Here is a 24,106-nt window from a genome sequence, read left to right on the forward strand (position 1 = left end):
ATTGTGCCCCGTGAACATGGTCGCTATGACGTCATTACTCCCACACTTTTCACCAAGAGCGCCGCCTGGACATACCCTCCCGCTCATTCCTTCCTCCGTGGGCACGACTAATCATGTCAGCAAGTGCGATAAAAAATTGGTCACATGGCGCCTGATATCACCGCATGCCCACTATAAGCACTGGCAGTGTTACCAGGTTTGGCTATATATAGCCAAATTGGGCAACAGAAGAAAATTTTCGGCATTGATTTGGTGAGTTGGCTATGTGGCTGTATTATTTGGGCTACCACTTGCACCTCGATTCTGATGCATGTTTCGGAGGCTTGGGCGTCAGCAGGTCGGTGCAAAAGGGGCCAAGAGCGTACAAAAGTGCTTGCCCTCACCCAAGCTACACCAGTGGTCTACCCTCTTCCAGCTGCAATGCAACACTGGTGTGCAACCTCCAAGAAAAAATCTTGCTAACGACCATGTCCGAAGATGACCCTCATCAAGCAGAAACGAATATCTAAAGATGTAGTATACAACTTTGGCCCGAAAAGGGACAGTGGCAAAACACTCCAGAAATCTGCCCACTTTGTCTCTTAAGTCATCAGAAAGGCCATCGGTGAATATGCGATTGTTCTGGTACAGACACCTTCCCGACGGCAGCAGTGGAATGCTTGTACACTTTTCTGGAAGCCTTGCTTCAGCTGCACTGGCATACAAACCACATGATTTATACATCCTGCAGTGATTATGCTCGGTTTTGATCATATTTCAGGCACAATTAATGTGAGTAGTGTTGCGTGCTGTGGAACTTCTACAAATCCGAGTACTTAGGACACAAACATGTCGAGTCATGCACATGACCGTGATCATGGATTAACACAGCTGTCACGTTTAAGCCAATCCATGCATTAGATTTTCATTAATTGACCCAACGGTCGTGCTTTGCGTGTCCTGTGCTTGTCCTATGACGCACTATCGTGGCCTAGTGGTCATGGTTCTCAAGTGCTGACCCGCAGTTCCTGGCATTAGAATTGTGGCCTTGATGGCTGCATCCTCCATGGAGACAAAAATGCACGATGAAGAATTCAGCCACTACTAACCATTGGTACACTAAAAATAAAGAAGGCGATAAACAGGCGGAAAACCCTATTTGTAGACAGACGTAACCTTGGATAGTTTTTGCTGAAAGCTTGGGGTATAAAGGAGAAATGAGGAGGAGATAAAGTTAAGTTCATACTCACTCAGCATAGAAAGAATGAGAAAGACAAATAGAAAGAAGTGCAGACAGACAGAGAATAAAAACAGCTCGGCACAGGCTACCACCTCGTGCTTGCTAGTGCGAAGCTCACCATCAGCTCCGTTGTGTCTTTTGCGTTTGTCTCCAGTGCAAGTTGTGTTTTTTTTTTTTATTCAGGGGTGCGACAGCCGAAAAAGAATTTGGAGCAATTTTCAGAGCAGTAAAATGTTACTTGGAGCCCTAAAATTTTAATCCTCAGCAGCTTACAGGAACAAAAATCTTTTTTTTTCATCACGAAAGACCGAATTTGGAGCAGTATCAAAAAGAAGGCTTGCATTTTGAAAAAAAAAAAGTACAAACCATTCAACGTCCCCTAAAACGTGCAGAGTGAATATGAGCACTGCTACTTTAATAAAAAGTATTTTGAACCACTCTACTCAGCAAACAATGATGAATTCTACATTAGCATTTGCCATGCCACTCAAATACTTTGACAGACTCTGAGAATTCAAATGTGGATCAGCCAAGTTGGTGACCTTAGGATGGCAAAAAGAAAAACATGCACACAGTTTTCATTTTTCAGGGCTGCAAAAATGCTATGCAATGCTCCAAATTATTGCCAGCAACCTTTTTTAGATGTCGGCAATCATACTAGTACTCACAATTATGTAGCGTATACACACATGAGTAACTGAACGAACTGTGCTGTGTCCTGTGACTAATGCTAACAGCCCCTTCTGAATCTTCAATCACTTTTCCGCAGGCGATCGGTGTACTGCGGCGAAGGTAGCCTAAGCACCGCCTTGCATGGTTAGAACAAAGTCAAGAAATTTTCTAACCGCTACAGCTACCCCCCCACCCCTTTTTTTCATCATGGAGTTAGATTTAGGGCATAACTCTTCAGCTCGCTTGTAAGGCGCATTTGGCTAGATAACGTAACACTGGCACATGCCCGTTAGCTCGGAGATGGCATCGCGTATCTGCCATATGTGCCGTTGCTATGGCAACCAATGTGGTCACCGGCAACACAAGTGTTTACGGCACATTGAGTTGGTTCACGCGCAGTAACAGTAGCATACACTTCCAACTTTAGTTCCTAACATGCCATAACCGCGTTTGCCGACTAGGGTACTCATATTTGTCACAAAGTGCTGCAGGCTACGGCAACATATTTTTGTCTTGAAGGTGCGTCATATCCGCTGCAATCAGCGGATTGATGGGCGCACGGCGTTCTTACTTTATCTGGTCAGTTGCGTTTCACAAGTGTCCTGCCATGGTTTAGGGTAAGGGTCAGCACGCGTAGATCCCCAGACTGATTACGAACGCAAACTTGGGGGCCAATGTGGCCTCCATTGCTCACTGAAATTAGCGCAACTGAGAAAATTTTGAGGCTGGTCGGGCATTTTGGTGCAGCGTGGCACAATTTGGACCAATTCCAAGATTTTTGCGCAGCTCGGTGCAAAAATGGGGCCTTGTATCAAATTGGCACAATTCACGCAGCTGTAGCAACCCTGCTTTATTTATTACGCAATGCTAAATTGAATTCGATGCATGAATTGAATGTTCACGGGGAAGTTGGCATTGATTTTTTAATCTGGTCATTTGAACTCACTGTTCAAATAACGACAGTTTTCCTCACTGATGCGGCACAAGAAATAATGAAACTAAGCACGCTTTTGAGCGTTTTTCGAGTGCCGCGACTGGCTTAGCACGTGGTACGGATCGGGGACCACCATTGGCCGCTGCGCGCCTGTATGTGCTGTAAAGCGTATTTGTGGGGTTCATGTCCTGACGAGCAGTGCAGCTGAACAATGCTTTTCTCGTGTATTTATCTCCGTTATGAATGAAAAAAGCCATTGCTCGCGCGTGAAAGCCGTTGTGGCAGCGTGTTCTGTAGGAGTAGGCTACGAGCAGCTGGTCCGATTTGCGGCAGTTGTTGGCTTGCAAAAGCCGATGCATCAAAAGTCATTCACAGCCATCAGCCAAAAAGTTCACGATGCCGCAATGGATGACGTCAACGCCAATCTTGTGAGGTCGAAGGAACTTAAAGGGGACGAGGGACGACATTGCCATTATGTACGACTGTATGTGGCACAAACCTGACAGCAAAACGGCATCCGCACTGTTGTGTCCCTCAGCACTGGACTTAAGATTTCGCAGTCCTGTCGAACTTCTTCCTAGCTTGCAGTCGGCACAAGGCTCTGCCAGATAGAGCGGAAGAAGTTTGGCAAGCGTTTCATGGCCCTGTCTGTGAGCGAAATGTCTGTGAGGAGTCGGCTTGAAGCCGAGAGGGAGAAACTTATGGTGCTGGCGTATTTTAGCGGCAGTGGCCACTACAAGAAGGATTGTTCTTTTTGGTGTGCGAATTTCATTGCATTTAATGACATCTTTCATAAATATAAACTCAATTTCAACTTCAAAACTCGTTTTTCTCAAAACACAAATTTTGCCATTTTTTCCAATGTGCCCCTCCTTTTTCGAGCACTTCTGGTGGTCGGATCTGCATAAAATTTTGCCCAAATCTTTTCCAAAGTATGACAAAGACCATTATCTACCTTAAATTTCAATATTTTATCATATATTCAGATATTTTATGCACACCTTTACTAGGTTAGGTGAAGTATGGACTTTTTTACGTGTATTATTTTTCACACCTATTACATATTTTGTATGTGCTTCCTAATTAGTTATTTGCATTTCACACTTTATTTGAAATATTACGAACTATGAATGGTAAAAAATTACGGAAGTTTAAGGATAGAAAGAGGGGGCGAAAGGGTTAAGGTTTGCACTTTGTCATGTCGCAAAGCTGAAAGTTATGCAAATTGCAAGAAAATAAATTATGTATTTGAAATCAGCATACTAAGTTCCATAAAGAGCTCAAGTTTCATTGGTCTAGGATGAATATTAAAAAACAAACTGTCTTCGAGTAGCATGTCAAACTTAAATGTTCAATAAATGTAACAATGTATAAAAACCAAATTAAAAATAAAATTGGCAATTTTTGGGTACAAAGTTCTTGGCTATTTTATGCCTTTGGCTACATTAGGGCTACAGTTTCTTTCGCTTTTGGCTACGCTACCTCGTCTGACCTGGCAACGCTGTATATAAGCGCTGCTCTTTGAGCAGAGTGATTGTTCCGTTCGGGAGACGAGAGCACACGTCCCTGCTGCCCCCATGTGCTGCTCTAGCTGCTTGTTCCCATCGCTCCTGCTCGCCCAATGGAAAGTGCTATATGCATGTGCCATCGAAGATGCCAGCATTATCACTAGCAGCCGCGTAAGTTCCAGAACAAACTGTAATGTAAGTGTTGTGCGTGTAACCTCTTCGGAAGGTTTTAAGGTTATCCAGATAGTACCCAGTCATTAGGGCACGGTTAGCACAAAGCAGCATTACACGCGTAATGGTGCAGTAACAAAAATATGGTTGAATCTCATTGATTCGAACACGCTTAATTCAAACTTCTGGTTAATTCGAACTCGCGCTGCGGTCCCGTCAAAGCTATGTGTATTCCAATGGGCGCAAACGCCCTGTAATTCTAACATAGCGCGCTCCGAAAATGCTCTCAGTGCCACGCCCGATCCCGCGGCAGCATATCAGACACCTCAATGCTGTGCGTGAAAAAAAAGAAAAGCTTTGTAGCACAGCAAAGCTAGTGCACTATGGCCGCAGCATGAGGCCGTGTTCGAAGTAAACTTTTTTTATTTCCTATATATATTTTTTTTTCCTTAGAAGGAGTTGCAAGTTAGGGGGTCGACTTATAATCAGAGTCTACTTATAATCGGCAATATATGGTACTTTTTCTTAATTTTGAAAATTAAACATCTGGTTAAGTTCAGGCACTTTTCATGTGCAATTATATTGTTTTGCTTGTCTAGTGGCTGTCTAGCATTAATGGAGCTTTAAAGGGCCACTCACCAGGTTCGACAATTTTGAGCTGACAATGTATAGATGAGGCATTCACCATGACGTCTGCCAAAATTTGCAACGTTATGCGCTGCGCAAATGTGTAAAATTTCAAGATGAACTGCTCCCCCTTTTTTTTTTCGCGGGCGCCCGCCCAGAAAATGAGGGCATGACGTGCATGTAGGAATTACCCTACGCACACGACAGTGCAGTGAAGTAGGTTTTCTACATAGACGACTGTGCTCCGACGTTGCAACAGTGGCACGTGACATGACAAAAATGATTTAACACGACATGCATAGTTCATGAAATTTGTTGCTTCAAAAGATTAATAAATCTTCTGATAAATAATGAGACAAAATAAGGAAATGTGCATGCCTTTTTTCCTTTTTTTCGTGAATCGCTACAAGATGCGGGGCTTATGTGCCGGCGTTTAGCATGCATTCGTGTCCCCGCGTTCAACGCATCGAGCAGACCACAGCCGTGTAAGCGAAAATAACGCTCCTAGGCGTTTGCGCACTCATTGTGCTCATCTATTCTACCATGTCTCAGCCAGCGTTTCGGAACCATCCAGCAGAAACAGGCAGCGGACCACAAAATAAATCTGGCAAAAAAAAAAAAAAAAAACACCGCTCACGTGCTCAGGGGTTGGGTTTTTTCGGGCACGTCATGCGCATGCAATCTTTTGGTCGGATACCGGAGAGGGCAGGGAAGAAATTTGGCTTGCAAAGGCTTGCACAGGGGAGCGACAAGGGTTTCGAGCTCGCCTCTTCTCACCCTCGTTTTGCGCCACTTCAAGAAAAAAACAGCTTCCTCAGCTTGTAATAAACAGACTGAAAAAATTTTTGTGGCATAATGCTCCTCATCGGACACACAACTTCCAGGTCTAACAAAAATTTGTTATGAAGCCTGGTGAGTGGCCCTTTAGCAACAAAAAAAGAAACTTGAATTGGCAAACATCTGTGATTTTAGCTAAGCTCAAAATTTGAACTGAAAACCATTCAAACAAAAAGTACCTGGTCATTGATGGGTAGTTTTGCCTCCAGGAACGCCTGGCAAAGTTGCAGGCTGCCAAACCGAGCAGCCAAGTGCAGGCAGCTCACACCATCTTCACCCTAAACAAGACACATTGCCAATTAAGCTCACCAATGAGCTACAGCTTCGAATTGGGTCCAGTGTATGTGATTGAAATGGAACAAAACGAAATAGAATAAAAAACAAGTGCCAAATTATTTTTCAAAAATCTGTTTTTAATCGAGAGCTCTCAACGAGAAGTAGGTGTAAAGGAAAAGAAGGGAGGTTTATCTGGTAGGTGTAACTGATCTGTTACCTCAACAGGGGTTGGGAAACAGGTTGAAAAGAGGAGAAAGAGACATAAAATAGAAACATAAAAAAACGCACACACGAACACACAAGCCGGGCATTCCAGTCAGACCAATTCTGATAGACCAGTCGAATACAGAAGGCACTGTGGCTCTTGCACCGACTTCTTCTGTGTGTTGTTTTAAATAAAGACAATAAAAATGTAGCATGGCAGGCCAAAGAATCAAGTGCAGTAAACCAGTAGTTATGCTCTGGCCTTATGCTAATAGTAGTATCACAAAGCGATATAAATTTAGCGTAAGATTAGTGCCACAAAAAAGCATTAAAAATAAAACCTGCGTTTCATACAGTTACAAAAGAGTTGTATTTCAATGATTACAATTATGCACAATGAAATTGCAGTTACTTGCAGTGAACTGCAGTCAAGATAAATTTGAGAGCCTGTGGCACTTCCTATTCAGAAAAAAAATTACTTGAGAACACACAATTTTTTAGAAAATTCTCTCTTTTACTTGTGATATCATTCCTAATAATCTAACTCTTAATTTTTTAGATATCACAACTAAATTCTAATGAGACACTGGCAGAAAAATCGATTTAATTAGGCCAAGGCCACAACACATATCAAAGTGCACGTGGATAAGAAGGAAGGCATCCTATATAATAAAGCAGAACACTAAGGCAAAGCACTTCACAAGCTGCTAACACCAATACCACATGGTGATAAGTTGATCTACAGTAGAGCTTCACTGATACGTTCCTGCTTTATACGATTTCCCTGCTCCTATGCTCACAATCATGAAAACTAAAACTAACCCTATTCAGATTGTACATTATCCTAGATCATATATTTATTTTCTGTGCTTTTTTTTGGAAACGTATCAACGAGGTTCTACTCCAAAGGGTACTGACACAAAAACTTTGGCCTCCTGTTTTTCTGCACCAATGTGTTGCTGGGGGCCTGTTAGTCATAACACAACACATTGTTTGCTGTAGCAGGTGACAGACAATTAATTACAGGCCCCTCATTATCGACCAGTTTCAGTTTTGGTTTGAGAGAGCTCCAAAAACTAGAAGCTGCCGAGTGCAACCATCGCCACCTAGTGTGTGCAGCTCTTGACCACGTCAGCACACAGAACCGTGACACAATTTCGCATGGCCCGCATCAAGAATTGCTTTCGAATAGGAAACAGGACTGCTGTGTTTATAAACACAAAACTTTCAAAGTCTGTGCCACGGCGAAGCACTCGCGACAAGCCTCTGAGAAATGTAGACTGCGAGAACACATGTGCCAAAAAAAAAAAATGGCGGCTAACACATCATCATAGTTTATTTTATTGACTGCAGCATAGTGATCCGAGGGAAGCAGGGAGTCCCCAAAGGGTCCCCTACAAGGGTGTTAATAGCATAATGGAGTTGAGTGCCCCTGCAACCTTCAAAATTAATTTAAAATACCTTCCAAGTTATATTCGCTGTTGATGTTTTGCAGATGATATACGAATGTTCACAGGAATCGAACCCATAGGCTATCTCCCCCGCGAAATTTTGAGCCAGTACCCCTTTAAGATAGAACACTTGAGAAGCGTGTTTCTTTTTGAATGGGCACTGACGCAAAAGTTTTCAGTTGTCATTTTTCTGCGTCAAATGAAAAACCAAGCTAACAACAGCCTAGATGTACTGTTAAATATGAGCACATCTTAAAAATTACAGCGTTTGTAAATGTTTCGGTTCCTATTGTACCCTGACATCACAACACTGCATCAGCTTCTTGTCACATGCTGGCCCATAATGTCGTGACGTTTCCACAGCAGTTCCCCATCGTGGCTCTTTTGGTGACACAGAAACGGCGTTTTGAACGTTCTGGTGATACAAGAGCAGCCATTTTACAAGCTTTGGTACCTGAAGTCATCACAGCTAGCCAGACTTCTGCATGAAGTCACCAGATTTAGTAATGAAGCCTGACGTCTAGCTGGTGCCTATGTCTGTAGGTGCACCATGTGAAGAAATGACTTTATTATCACAATAAGTTATCTCATCAGCATTTGTGAGCTTTAAGGTTACTCCGAGCCGTCCCTACATATAGGAGATTTGTGTGGCAGAGTAAACTCACCTACGAAAAATGGTGTCAGCACCCCTAAGTGTTTCGTCTTTGCTAGTATATCTATCCTAAACGTGAACCATCTCACCCAAGCAGCAGTTTTAGCAAGGTTCTACTGTAACATAAAAGCTGCAGAAATTGCAGTGTTTGCGTGTTTTTGGAGCGTACTTCATGCATGCGAATGGCAGCGTCACCCACTTGTACCACCATAACTCCGCCGAGCAGATATTTGCAGATGACTCTAATAAAGTTGTCTGCGATGAGTCAAAATGGCACGTTCTTTGCCACCGGCCACCTCACCTTCGTTCCTCTGATGCTTATCCGTTAAGAAATTGCCGCAACTGCGCTAAAGTCATTATTATTGGTCACCAAAAGGTGCAAAACCTTTTGCAACCCATTGTGGTTTCGGTGAGTTAAGCGTTGCAGTGAACTGTGACGTGACAAAAAGTTATCGCTTCTTGCATGTATGACTTTTTTCATTCGAAGGCATTGTTTGGTTAATCGATGGCAGTAGTAGATACCGAGAATGGCGTCAAAAAGAAAGCAGCAGTCATCATGCTGCCTTTTACTTCTTTTTCATTTATTTGTCCTTCCTTACGTTCTGCGGTGAAGAAACGCCTGGAAAGTGAGCGACTTCACTTGCAACATCCGAAATCTGCGTGCGGTGCTTGCCACAGTCTAAGAAGTATTTGTCGCAAGTAAACTGGAGCGGGGCACTCGCGAGCACGCGCCTATCACATGCTTTAGAATGCCTGTTTTAACCTTTTTTTCACTTCGTATGCACCATATTTTTACGGCAACCATGCCGAAAGTGTTCGTTGTAAAAGTAGGAGGCATTAAGAAATGTTCGCTGGAGTGGACGCAGTTTCGAAAGGTAGCATAGAAAAAACATAAGTACACAAAAATATGATTCTTATAACTGTTAGATCGTTATATCCGCGATCATTAAACGGGCCCTGCAACACTTTTTGAACTTTTTGAACATGGTCAGAAAACGCTGCCGATCAGTAGTAGAGGCACCCGACAACACGCGAGCCAAATATTATAGCGCGGCACACGGCATGGAATTCACAATAAATTATCAAAGTCAGCTAAAAATAGCTTTCTCTCCTCTTGACAAATCACGGAATCAAGCCCAGTAAGCCCATCTATCAGCCATTGGCTGATTTGAACATGGCGTGCTCGGTTGTTACAGAGGTCACCCTCAAAAGGCCATCACTTGTCCACGCGATCGCACTGAAAAAGATGCGTATTCGAAGAAAAAAAAAGAAAAAACTGCTAAAAGTCATGAGGCATGAGTGATGTTTTTTGTTTGCTCCTCCCCTCCCTCCCTGGTCAGCTTCCAGCACTTTCATTGGGACGAGAGAAGAGAGAATGTCATTGCAGCATGTGACAAATCTTTGTAACATCGTTCGTACTGGACAGATCCTTAAAATTTTTGCGGCATTCAATTTGTGAGGTAATACGCTTTACCTGTGAATTAATTCCATGGTTACTTAAAGTAGCCTCCAATAAATACTTAGGCTTAACGTTAACAAGTACCTTATCCTAGAATTCGCACATAAATAACATCTGCTATGCCGCTTTACATAAATTATGCCTTCTCTGCCACAAGCTCAAGACTGCTACGCCTAGTGTTAAACTCCTCTCCTACTTTTCCTTAATTAGGCCTAAACTTGAGCACGCCTCCATAGTTTGGGATCCCCACACAAAAATTAACGTTCAAAACCTAGAAAGAATTCAAAGAAAAGCAGTAAGATTCAAATATAGTAAACTTATGTCAACCGACTCCCCCACTGCACTACTAACGGCAAATGGTATAGAACTATTACAAATTCGAAGAAAAAAAAGTCGGCTACAGTTTCTTTCAGACATAGTGAACCACAGGCTACCCTTAGACACCGCAGCATACGTATCTCCTTTGTTAAGCAGACCCACTCGACACCACTATCCTCATTCCCTAACGCCAATCTTCGCAAAGACTGATACTTTTCGGTACTCCTACTTCCCACAAACAATAGATGATTGGAATAAACTAACCGAAGCATTTCCTCAACGCCCTTGACCATTTGTGTAAATACTCTTCTTCCATGACTTCCTTGAATTGTATTATCACCTTGTTGTTCAATTGTTACTTTTTTTTTAAAGTCGTAACCCCTCTGTCTTATAGCAAAGAAATTGTGTAAAGAACGCTTTGCAACCTTGTTTCATTCTGTTATTCAGTGTGTTTCATGTATGCTCACCCTGCTTGAACTTTTTGTCCGCAGTATTCTATAAATAAATAAATAATTAAATAAATAAAAAAGTGTTTCAGGGCCCTTTTAAAGCGGATTCGACTGTATACTTTCATAATGTAACTGAAATAAAGTGTTGCAAGTACATCCCCATACTGCTTACTGTAATTACTACAATCATTCATGATATAAAAGAGTGCTATCACACAAAAACTTTCAATTTCACTGGTTATAAAATAATTTGTGATATCACAATATTTAGTAAATATTCTGATTGAACTTGATTTCATTGATTGATTGATTGATTTGTGGGGTTTAACGTCCCAAAACCATGATATGATTACGAGAGATGCTGTAGTGGAGGGCTCCGAAAATTTCGACCACCTGGTGTTCAACGTGCACCCAAATCTGAGCACATGGGCCTACAACATTTCCGCCTTCATTGGAAATGCAGCCGTCTCAGCCGGGATTCGATCCCGCGGCCTGCGGGTCAGCAGCCGAGTACTTTAGCCACTAGACCATCGAGGCGGGGCTTAATGATTTAATTTCAAAGTACAGTAGACTCGTGATAATTGAAACTGATAATTCATACTTTCGATTAATTCAAACAAAATTCAATTTTTTGGTTGGCCCTCTATTCTTTCAATGTATTTAAAAGCCTCTTTATTCAAACTCCATCATTCGGTTGATTCATACCTTTTGCAGGTTCATACCAAAAAACCTCTGCTGCTTTGCCATAACTATTTCAAAATTTGCATGCTTATATAATCCTGACAGCCTAAAAATGAAAAATAAGCACCACAGGCCTTCAAGGATAAAGGCGTTTCTAGTATAAAAATGTTTAAAACAAAGCACGCGCATGGTGAACCGTGATACCTCTCAACTGGTATATAGAGAGGTTGTGCTGAAGGCACACACAGTAAAGAAGCAGTTGGCAATTCATGATTTCTTTAAAAGGTCTGATCAGCAGTAAATGGCCCATAAACTTGGCCATTTACTTACACTTCTGCTTTCTGTTCATTGCATACAGTTAGGGTTTAAAAACACTTTAAAACTTTTTAATGTGATAAAATCAATGCCTAATCATAATGTGTGGCGTCATCTCACCCAGAGTCATGTATCCGAGAACTTCTAATGATTCAAACTTCTTGATAATTCAAACGAACTTCAGAGGTCCCTTCGAGTTTGAATTAATGAAAGTCGACTGTACAGGGTACTTGGTACTATTGGCAGGGTCCCTCCTTCTGGCAAAAAAACTCGATAAATTCTAAATGACTAAATTGTGTCCAGACACACAGTGTAGTTGCGTATATAAGCTTCCCATTTTCATTAAGACAAATACAGTTGAATCGACTCATAAAAAACTCTATAAAACTAGGAAAAGAGGTCATATTATCAGTAGTTTGTTGTACATGAACTCCCCCATTAAAACTCGAGCTAATTAGCGAACAAGCGGTTTTTATTTTGTTTTTTTTTTTTAGTTTTCCCACTAATGTTTATTACAATGTGCCAAAAACCCCTGCAGTGGCCGTGGTGAGTTTACAAGGAAAATAAACTGTTTTTGCAATGAACTGAGACTGTTTCATTGAAATGCTACAATGGCATGTAGGGCTGATTGTCCCCGGCTAGTTGTATGCAGTGCATTGCCTACTCAGATCACACCATCACTTTGCTCCACTCGAGGACAGCCAGCTTGCTGTCTGTGCATCGATATTTTTTGATGCCTGCACATCTCAAATAGACACCAGCGAACTACTTTTTTTTTTGCAAAGCAATGCCCCCTCCAGAGCAGTCCCGTTGCGTGACACGGGAGTGCAAATTTGCGAACGGCAGCATTGTGCATGAGTACAGCGGAAAATGCACAGAACGCTGTGCTACAAACACGTGCAGCCGAGCAGATAGCTGCTGATGATTGTCACAAGATAGTCGGCGAAAAGTCATGAAGGTAAGCCTATTGCCGGTCACCACCTTGACTTTTCTAATGCTTATCGTGAAGGCACTACTACAATCACTGCCATTCTGCCTTGGTAGAAAGCTGTCATTCGAACAGCTTGAATCGTACACAGACCCCTCCTCCCCCAAGAAAATAAAGAGTGAAAAAAGAGCAGCAATATTTCCACAGTAATAAGTGAAAAACTATAACTTAGCAGGTACATTCGAACCTCGTTATAATGAACTGGTTTGCTATAGCCGAATTCACTATACAAAACTGCCCCGAAAAATTGCCAAACCTGGTGTGAAAAGGTCAGCAGCATGGCAGGAATTGACAATACACTTGCTTGAACAAAAATACATTTATTGAGGCTAAAAGAACCTGTGCAGAGTGGCATGTTTTTTTTTTTGGGGTTGATGGCGTGCCACATAATTCCTTGTTCTGCCATGTCGAGACATTCCACAAACTTCAGCGCAGTGCCTTCCATCGTGCTGCAATGGCGCCGCACCAGAGCCAAACTAGCCAAAGCTTCGCTAGAAGTTGGCGGTGGAATGTTTGCGGAGATGGCAGCTTCAACTTCCGCAATGATTTCCACATCAGTCAGTTAGGACCCCACCTCTGACGCGTCGCCCACCAACCTCGCAAAATCGCTCTACATTTTGTCAAGCTCGACAACCTCTTCAGAGCCTTCAATATCTTCAGTGGGCTCTTCAACTGCCTCGGCACCAATGGTGAGGCCAGTGTGCCGAAAGCAGTTCATGATCTCTCTTTCTTCACGCTCTCCCAAGCGGCCCCATACAGGCAGCGCCTCATATAGTTCGGCGTCTTAAACAAGCCGATCACAAATGGACAAAGTTTTATCGACCCACCGTAATTCACAGCAAGTAGGATCATGACCCCGGCTTTGTTTTGCTTGCCACCGTGACATTTTTGCCCGTAGGCTCGGCGCGGCAGCAACTGCCAGAAGAGGCGCGTTTCGTTCGCGTTAAAAATGTCTTTTGGTTAAAATTTGGCATGAATTTGAGGCCACTCTTTCAGCCACTTGTCCATCTCTGCGGCGTTCCCCGACTCGCTTTTGCCCATGGCAGATTTTCTGACGATGTTGTACCGGTTCTTGAATCGTTACTGCCACTCTACACTGGCACTAAAATCTTTGGCATCGAAGATGAATGCCAGTCTCTTGCCTTTTGCTGCAGGAGTAGCCCCGACACAGGAATATTCCTAGCCCTTACATTGACGAACCATGATTTATGTAGACATTGTTAGAGCGTTCGAAGGCAGTGGGTTGAATGCGCCGTGCGTTGGCACGTTTTCGGCCGTCTTGCTAAACAATTTCTTTTTTATGCTTCAGGACCGTGCTTATTGTGCTGCGGGGTATTTTGAAAGCTTCAGCAACGACCGATTTCTTTTCACCTCTTACGACACGCCGAATAATTTCTAGTTCCATCACATACGTCAAGGCAGTTCGTTTTTTCCTATTTTGCACCGTGATGATGGGGTGCAAATTTGCCTAGCCCCACAAAAATGTGCTAACGAAGGATACCCCACACACAATCAACAACAAAACAACTGCTAGCCCGGAATGGCGACGTGCAAACTGATGCGTCCACACCATTGATTGTTAAGGGGGGGTAAACGAGTCTTAAAAGGCCGAAAATCACAAAAAAAATATTTTTTGAAGTTGACATTTTCGGAATCTGCAACTATTTTTGCACTTATCTGAAAAGTTACAAGTTTCTTGAATCATTATTTCTGGCATAAAATCAATTTATAACACCCATGTGAGATGAATCTGAGCACAAATAGACGCTAAAGTCGCGCTTTTTCCACGCCGAACTGTTACCGTTACACACGAGCTATCGTGGTCATCTTTGTCTCGTTTGGAAGGGTCGTTCTTCATCTTCAATTTCCCGCCACCAGTGGCTCGCCTTGCTCATTGACTTTTCAGCAAAAAAGCGTCATCGAGAAGCACCACCGCTCGATTCTATTGGCTGCTTGGGGCACGTGACAAAACCTAGGCACCCAATTGGTCAAGTGGCATTTCCGGCGTCTGCTTTTTCATCGTGATGCGCACGGACATGTGCCATTTTGTCATGGTGCTGTTGACTGCCTGCCGCAGTAAAGAAGTTCCTCGCCGCACTAATTTGTGAAGTGGGTGTGGCGATCGTTCGTTCGCTGTGAACTTCAGAAAGAGCCCCGCTATCACACAGGGCAGAGAAGATAGCAAACTCGCGGCGTTCAACGACGGTCGCCGAGTCACCAGTGTAGGCCTAATTCACGTAGGAGCCTGTCGGTTGTCGACAACGTCGCTCAAAGCGGCAGTGTTTTAGAGCTTCAACATTTACAGTACGGCAAGTAAAAAAGCAGAAGTGAAGCTACGAGAGATAGCAATCTTTGGAACAATGGAACGGAAGCACAGTCTTATCGCTAAACGCGCCGATGCCGCAAGTTCCCCCCGTCTGACGTGAACTGCGTGACGGGTCGCCAGAGTAGAGTTCGCCGCGCGTCGGCAAACAGCAAAAAATCAATCCGTTCACGGTGAACGTGCTCGCCGCCCGCGCAATGAAGGCTACTGGCAACAGGTAGAGCGCTTGCAACGACGCATCCGCAACGATGAGCATATTGCGCCGCGGCCTCCACTCGAAAGTGGCAATCTTACGTGAAAAGGAAACTAACACCTCGCTGCTCTTGGAGCCTTGAAATTGATCAGCGAGTGCACGAGTTCGGTCTGCGACATCAACCACTCAATCTGGACAAGCCGGAAAACCGCTTTATTACAGGACGGATCGAGGATTACGCGCGCACATTTGTTGCTCATAGGCGTCACTGAACTGGTAAGCGGCCTAGTCGGCAGACGAGCCCAAGGCGACGGCATCAGCTCGCGTGTGTGCCTCTGCGAAAAACATGCAGCGGGCATTGAAAAAACACCATTTAGGTGACGCAAAAAAGAGGAACTAAGTGCCTGGTGCTTACTGAGAAAGCTGAATTTGCAAATCATTGTAAATACACAGCTTTTCCATGCTACTGTCAGTCCAAAATGGACTTGTGTTTTTGCATGATTTCTCAGGATTCAAATTTTGCTGCAGTTGCAACCTTGTCTAAAAGATATCTCTGCCTCCAGAGCAGCTAGGAATGTCATTTTTGTTGTGACATGTAGCTGTATCTTTAGCTCACACAATGGTGGGTGTGAATTTTTGAATAAGATCTTCAAAAAATTTAACTTTTGCCAGCAATTCGAGCATAAAGTGAGCGTGTCTGCAACACTGAAGTGCAAGGTGCGCCAAACCTTGCAAAAATTATCAAATAAAAAAAAGCACTCCTACCTGTGTAGCTTATGTTCATTAGTATACAGGCATGTATGTGCCAATACTACCTCTGCAATACAAATTTCTTGTCTCATTATACCAGCAAACAATAGGTAATTAATTTTAGGATATCTTGAAAACTAATTGGTTTAGAGGAAAAGTAACTGCATTTTTGAAATCAGCATCAAAAGCTCAATCACACTGTGAATTTTCTTTACAAACGCATGAAAACATCTGACATTTCGTCTCAAGTACAGTGTCCGCCCTTAAGGCCGCTCCATTCTACAATAAAAGTATATTAAAATTGGTAAAATCTACAGTAAAAACAGTGGTATCCGTACCCTTAGACAGTGAACGTTGCCAATCTCGGAATCCATAAAAAAATCAACATTTGCCCTCTACGCCGCTACACCGTGTAAGGCGCTACAGGCACATCGGATGTAAACGCGGGTACGCCTAACTGCCACTGTGCTGTGGAGGAGCCGAACGTACGCTCATACAGCACTCATATTTAGGTCTTGGAAATTCAGTATATTCATTGCGCGCTCGAGTTTGTTCGCTATAAAAATGCCAAAATCCATGCAACTCTTTATATTTTCTGTCTGTAGTTCAACATAGCCAATAATTCGTTCTATCCATGTTCGTTATATCGAGGTTCAATTGTAGTGTTTTCACAACAGGACATTCACACGAAAGAATAAAATTGTAAAGGTGATGCCTAGGTACAGAAGATTAAAATGAATTATTACTATCTGTGTAATATAAAAACAAGCACAAACTATTTTTTAAAGATGATCTGATTGTTATCTGTCGATGAGTATAAAAGACGCTGCATATCTGTGCACTCAGAATTACCTTGGAAAAAAGATCGGCACCGGCCTTCAGCAAGTACTCCACAACATTAAAGGCTCCAGCATCCACAGCCCTCATCAAAGGAGTGTACAGTTGATCATCACTCTGATGCACAGATAATCCCACCTGCACAGGTAATCCCACAGATAATCCCACAAAGCACAAGATCCAGTTTTGGCATTCAAAACAACATACTCCTGCATGAACAATTTTACTTGTTTTAAGCAATAATGCAGTCATTAGGAAACATATTACACCTACTACCAGACACATGTGACAAAGTCCAAGATATGTAAGAAGCAATAAACAAACCAGTTTTTCTGATAAGCAGCTGGAACTCCTTATGCTACACTGTTCTACAGCTTACCAACAGTTTCCCAACAGCCCGAATACCAACAACGAAACATGAATATAGAATCACAAATTTAACGAACGAATGCCCAAGTGCGGAACTACTTATTGTAGTGCTTTTTGTAGCAAACTACCCCACAGTACGAAAGCAGTTTTTTATATGAAAAAGTCACCTTCAGAAAGAGTCACCTTCAGACTGCGGATTACATCATGGACTTAATAAAGACTTAATATAGAACCGGCAACATATGAAGGAGACTAACTCAATATATAAAATAGAGTTTGCTGAGCTGAAACAACTTATATAGCGAAAAAATTTGCATTGTAAAGCACAAGAACAGGTTCATTTTTTACATCGATGGCACAGTGTATTGAATTCTCTTACCTTGTGGCCAGTCGAAAACTTAAATATTTTATTTCAATACAATTATGAACGCTTGGTAAAATCCACTGAAATTCCTTACACCGACCCCCTTAGGAAATAGCAGCCCCTTAGGCAACACCAACCAACCCACTTGAGGCAATATTTCCCCCGCCCTATGTTGGCAGACACGACAAAGATATCCCTCAAGTGACAGGAGGGGGAAGAGACGATCACGCAGTACTAACATAATCAAGCACAGGCAAGGAGAAGGAAGAGGTCGATGAGCAAGCATTTCATCTAGCTTGGTAGCACTGCCTGGCTATGGCAGCTGCACTGGATCTCCGCACAGCCTAAACAGACTGATCACATGCCCTAGCTTGGAGGTAATCTGCGGCAGGTTCAAACATTGGGCAAACACTAGCCCGCTGCTTAACAGGCATTTTCTTCCCACATGGTTGTAGATGAGAGGTACGCAATCACTAGTTTCGGAGAAAATTCAGATATTGGCAGCCATGCTGATTAAAGTCCCCTCACATCTGAAAAAGCATACAGTCTGCCAACACTTAGAAATTAACTTCACCTGTAACTAAAGCCAATTTCTCCTCGTTCAGCTTATTTTGACAATCACACAAATGTTTTGAGCTACCCTATGCAAATCTTATGCTGTAAAGTATTGCTAAATTTGCTTGCAATATAAAAATAAAGCAAGATAATACATATGCTACACAAAAACTGCTACATCATTAATAAATCAATTAATATAGCAGAATCTCAGTAAAGTGTAAGTAAAGATTTAGTAATGATGTTGGTGTAAGTCCAAAATTAGCTCTTTGGATATTTTCACTGTGCACGTACGACATCATCTAACATGGACCAAAGGGTTTTCGCCATACATGCACGGCATTGCTCAAAATGTGCATCTTTTTCTATTAATTCTCTTGCTTAGCATGTGCTGCCACACCTGGGGAATGGAATGGACAAAACTTTACTTAAAACCTGCAGATTGGCGGCCGGACCTAGGCTTCCAGGATGGTCGCGGTAAGGTTTAGTCTTTCCGCCACTTCCTGGACCTGCTGGATGGCGCAAATTTGGTAACGTACGGAACACGTGAACTTTTTAAACGCGGATTTATTAGTCAGGTTATGTCAGGCATCCGTCAGGATCTGTCTACCGCCCTCTCCCATAGCAACAGCTGCGGGCGCACGCGCCCCTAGCAACAGCCCCCACCATGTCACGCCATTATTTTTTGCATCCCCAAGTGGAGCACTGGTAACTGTCTGCGCATCCGGATGCATTCACGGAGAAACTGGTTTAAAACATGTGTTTTATTACAAAATTTCTGTTGCGTGGCATGTGCTGCGAACACTCCAGGAATACATAAAATTTTCGTCGTGCCGGTGCCTCTCCGTTGTACCCCCCCCCCCCCCCAAGGGGGTGCGACAACGGCTTTCGTTTGCGCAACCGAACGCAACCACTGTGCGACTCGTTTCAGTTTCGTTTCAGTATCGGCACTTGGTCAGAAGTATGGAGCACGACATTGTCCTTCAGGTGGGCCAAACAGTTCGCTGTGGTCGGGTTACGAAGAACCCCATGGGGATATCGAGAACAACCCTTTGTTGAGTGGGGTTTAACAGCATGAGACAGCATCGTTGTTGTAGTTCTCATGGAGCCAACGTCTGAACACAGCCATTGTTGCCTGCCTTCACATGGTTGTGACAAGGCACCAACTGTTTGTCAACGTGGGGCAGCGTCACTGCAGCATTTCTCAGAGATCCAGCCCCTAAATGCAGCCATGGCCTGCTGCTAACGTTTGTGTGAGTGGCAATCTTCTCCATGGAGGTCCTCCACTTTTCCCCTCTCGACTCTACCTCCTCGCCTTGCGTTACAAAACAGTCTTCACATCGGGGGTTGGGTACATCATTGTGTGGTGTACTCCTGCTCCAAATTGAACCTTTTGCCCATGCTCTTCATCAAACGATAACCCCATGGGGATATCGAGAACAACCCTTTGTTGAGTGGGGTTTAACAGCATGAGACAGCATCGTTGTTGTAGTTCTCATGGAGCCAACGTCTGAACACAGCCATTGTTGCCTGCCTTCACATGGTTGTGACAAGGCACCAACTGTTTGTCAACGTGGGGCAGCGTCACTGCAGCATTTCTCAGAGATCCAGCCCCTAAATGCAGCCATGGCCTGCTGCTAACGTTTGTGTGAGTGGCAATCTTCTCCATGGAGGTCCTCCACTTTTCCCCTCTCGACTCTACCTCCTCGCCTTGCGTTACAAAACAGTCTTCACATCGGGGGTTGGGTACATCATTGTGTGGTGTACTCCTGCTCCAAATTGAACCTTTTGCCCATGCTCTTCATCAAACGAGTGGCCCGATTTCTGCACTCTTACTGGTGGGTAGACTACTGATACTTCCAAGTCACGTGATTCGCAGCAGAAGTTGTCATCGCTTCTTCGGACGTCAGTGTTGGGAAACGATGAGCCATAACAGCCGACGACATTTATACAGAATTTCAGATCAAATTTTCGCCCTTCGTGTAAATAAATCTACGTTCCATCTCTACAAACACATTTCCTCACTGGAAAAACCTCAGCTATGTTGACGATGGTGGGAGCCAGCGACCACAATGAGACCCGCCGAAACATTCTCCTAACAATATACACCTCAATAGACGCTTTCACGGCTCAGCACCCCTGCACTGCAGTGAAAACTTTTACAGCAGTTACATGCGGACAAGGCTTGTCCAAATACTGAATTTAAGGTTTGAAGTGACTTCGAAGCGGATGGAGATTTTGGTAACTAATTTCGAATCGAATTTGAATATTATTGCACAATATATTTTAAAAATTGAAAGAAGGTCTGTGCAAATGCTATTCTTTTTGGTTAAAAAAAAAACAGAAACCTTAACTTCGAATAGTAGTGTAGCGCCACGCTAAATTTGGCCAGCTGGCCACGCCGAAAAGAAGCGACCCACGTGGCTCGTGTGGCACGAGCCACTAGGAATTTCAAAACGGCCTAGCTCCTGGCCTGGCTAGATGCGGCAACTGGAAACCCTTCCATGCTCGCGTCCCGAATAAAAGCTGAGACCACGGCACGGCCTCATCGATACCTTCTTGTCTATCGTTCCTCAACATATGGTGAACCCGGACCAACAGACAAGCAACTTGCCGCTGCACCGCTGCCTCTGAGCTTCACGGCCATGTTCCAGCCAGCTCAAGCCTTGCAGCCGCACTGTGACCCGCCTCTGTCACCGTTCTGGACCTGAAGGACACGCGCTTCGATGAGCTACCGCCTGCCATGCTTCTGCCACTCTGCCTGCCAGTGCCGCCGTTCCACCCGACCTTACCACAGGCATGGTTTATGCGGCTCAACGCCGTTCTCGTTGTGAAAGACGTCGCGGACCAGCCACTTATGCACGGCATTTTGCTCGGCGCGCTGCCGTTAGAATTTCATTTTCTTCCTATTGTCCGGCCACTAGCGACGCGATTCCCGCGCCCGACTGCCAACCCAAAGAGGTTCAAGACGTTCCTGCAGCCGACAACCAGTCTGCCGCGAGGTGCGTTTTTTCGAAGTCCTCAGCCGATGGTCCTTCAGGCACGCTCACCACTGACACATCTTCTCCAGCCTCCACAGACCACAACTTCTAGGACAGGTCAGACTCCATGACGGCTACGTTGCCTCACACCCTGGAGTCTGCCACGAACCCAGACATCGTGACGCCTCCTACTCGGCCCCCAATCACACAAGGTTCACCGTCGACGAAGCTCGAAGGTGCCTCCCTATCAACGGAGTGCTCTGTGCGTCCTGCCAGCAGCCACTAGCATCTCTGTCGATGTCATCATCATCATCAGCCTGACTACGTCCACTGCAGGACACAGGCCTCTCCCATGTTCAGCCAGTTAACCCAGTCCTGTGCTTGCTGCTGCCAATTTATACCCGCAAACTTCTTAATCTCATCTGCCCACCTAACCTTCTGTCTCCCCCTAAGCAGCTTCCCTTCTCTGGGAATCCAGTTAGTTACCCTTAATGACCAGCGGTTATCCTGTCTACGCGCTACATGCCCGGCCTATGTCCATTTCCTCTTCTTTATTTCAACTATGATATCCTTAACCCCCGTTTGTCCCCTAATACACTCTGCTCTCTTCTTGTCTCTTAAGGTTACACCTACCATTTTTCTTTTCACTGCTCGCTGCGTCGTCCTCAATTTAAGCTGAACCCTCTTTGTAAGTCTCCAGGTTTCTGCTCCGTAGCTAAGTACCGGCAATATACAGCTGTTATATACCTTCCTCTCGAGGGACAGTGGCAATCTACCTGTCATAATTTGAGAGTGCTTGCCGAATGTGCTCCACCCCATTCTTATTCTTCTAGTTACTTCAATCTCGTGGTTCAGCTCTGCGGTTATTACCTGCCCTAAGTAGACCTAGTCTTTTATAACTTCAAGTGCACTATTACCTATCTTGAAGCGCTGCTCCTTTCCGAGGTTGTTGTACATTACTTTCGTTTTCTGCAGATTAATTTTAAGACACCTTTCTGCTCTCCTTGTCTAACTCCGTAATCATGAGTTGCAATTCGTCCCCTGAGTTACTCCGCAATGCAATGTCATCGGCGAAGCGCAGGTTACTAAGGTATTCTTCATTAACTCTTATCCCTAACTGTTCCCATTCTAGGCTTCTGAAAACTTCCTGTAAGCACGCGGTAAATAGCATTGGGGAGATTGTGTCCCCCTGCCTTACACCCTTCTTGATTGGTATTCTGTTGCTTTCTTTATGAAGCGCTATGGTAGCAGTTGATCCCCTGTAGATTTCTTCCAGAATGTTTATATATACTTCATCTCTGCCCTGATTCCGCAGCGTCTGCATGACGGCTGATATTTCTACTGAATCAAACGCCTTCTCGTGATCTATGAAGGCTATGTATAGTGGTTGGTTATACTCTAAGCATTTTTCCATTACCTCATTGATAGTATGGATGTGGTCAATCGTTGAGTAGCCTGTTCAAAATCCTGCTTGTTCCTTTGGTTGACTGAAATCTAATGTTTTCTTTACTTTACAAAGGTAGCAATTACCTTTGTAAATAGCTTGTATACTACAGAGAGCAAGCTGATCGGCCTGTAATTTTTCAAGTCCTTGTCATCTCCTTTCTTATGTATTAAGATGATGTTAGCGTTCTTCCAAGACTCTGATACTCTTCCTGTCAGGAGACACCTCGTAAACAGGGTGGCTAGTTTTTCTAACACAATCTTTCCTCCATCTTTCAGCATATCTGATGTTACCTGATCCGCACCAGCAGCTTTGGCTCTTTGCATGCTCTCCAAAGCTTTTCTGACTTCTTCTATCATTACTGCTGAGATGTCATCTGGGATACTGCTAGTTCTTATAGTATTAAGGTCGTGGTTGTCTCGGCTACTGTACAGATCTCTGTAAAACTCCTCCGCTATTTTAACTATCCTATCCACATTGGTAGTTATTTTGCCTTCTTTGTCCCTTAGTCCATACATCCGACTCTTGCCTATCCCAAGTTTCCTCTTCACTGCTTCAACGCTTCCTCCGTTTTTCAGAACGTGTTCAATTCTCTCCATGTTATACCTTCTTACATCGCATACCTTACGTCTATTAATCAATTTCGAAAGCTCTGCCAGCTCTATTTTGTCTGTTGTACTTGACAGTTTTATGATTTGACGCTTCTTAATTAGGTTCTTCGTTTCCTGGGAAAGCTTGCCAGTGTCCTGTCTAACTACCCTGCCTCCAACTTCCACTGCACACTCCGTGATAATACTCGTCAGATTATCATTCATTGTATCTATGCTAAGGTTGGTTTCCTCACTAAGAGCCGAATACCTGTTCTGCAGCGACACTCTGAATTCCTGTACTTTCCCTCTCAGTGCTAGCTCATTGATTGGCTTCTTGCGTATCAGTTTCTGTCGTTCCTTCTTTAAGTCTAGGCGAATTCGAGACCGTACCATTTTATGGTCACTGCATCGTACCTTGCCAACCACTTCCACATCCTGCACGATTCCTGGGTGGGCACTCATTATAAAGTCTATTTCGTTCTTATTTTCGCCTTGAGGGCTCCTCCATGTCCACTTGCGCTTTTCTCGTTTTCGGTAGAAGGTATTCAAAATCCGTAAATTATTGCGTTCTGCGAATGCTACTAGTAGCTCTCCTCTGGCGTTTCTAGTATCGATGCCATAATCTCCTACTGCCTGGTCTCCAGCCTGCTTCTTCCCTACCTTTGCATTAAAGTCGCCCATTACTATAGTATACTGTGTTTTTACCTTACTCATTGCGGATTCCACGTCTTCATAGAAGCTCTCAACTGAAGCGTCATCATGGCTGGATGTAGGCGCGTGAGCCTGTACTACCTTCATCTTGTATCTTTTATTCAGTTTAATTACGATACCTACCACCCTTTCATAATTGCTATAGTATTCCTCTATGTTGCCAGCTATGTTTCTGTGAATTAGGAGCCCCACTCCCAGTTCTTTTCTGTCTACCAAGCCCCGATAGCA

At 43.8% G+C, this 24,106-nt stretch overlaps 1 protein-coding gene across 5 annotated transcripts in view; it reads right to left on the reverse strand.

Annotated features, from left to right (window-relative positions):
• Positions 1-24,106, reverse strand: part of LOC119187730 (histone-lysine N-methyltransferase EHMT1-like) — a 284,030-nt gene that overhangs the window by 158,463 nt on the left and 101,461 nt on the right. For 4 of the 5 annotated variants that reach the window (XM_075878676.1, XM_075878679.1, XM_075878677.1 and 1 more), the window contains 2 exons: positions 16,880-17,002; positions 6,148-6,246 (listed from right to left, as the gene is read on the reverse strand). In XM_075878676.1, coding sequence (XP_075734791.1) covers positions 6,148-6,246; positions 16,880-17,002 — 222 coding nt within the window. The remainder of the gene's footprint in view (positions 1-6,147; positions 6,247-16,879; positions 17,003-24,106) is intronic. The other variant, XM_075878680.1, reaches the window with a different exon arrangement.

This window comes from Rhipicephalus microplus, chromosome X (assembly GCF_043290135.1).
Source record: "Rhipicephalus microplus isolate Deutch F79 chromosome X, USDA_Rmic, whole genome shotgun sequence".
Taxonomy (NCBI): Eukaryota; Metazoa; Arthropoda; class Arachnida; order Ixodida; family Ixodidae; genus Rhipicephalus; species Rhipicephalus microplus.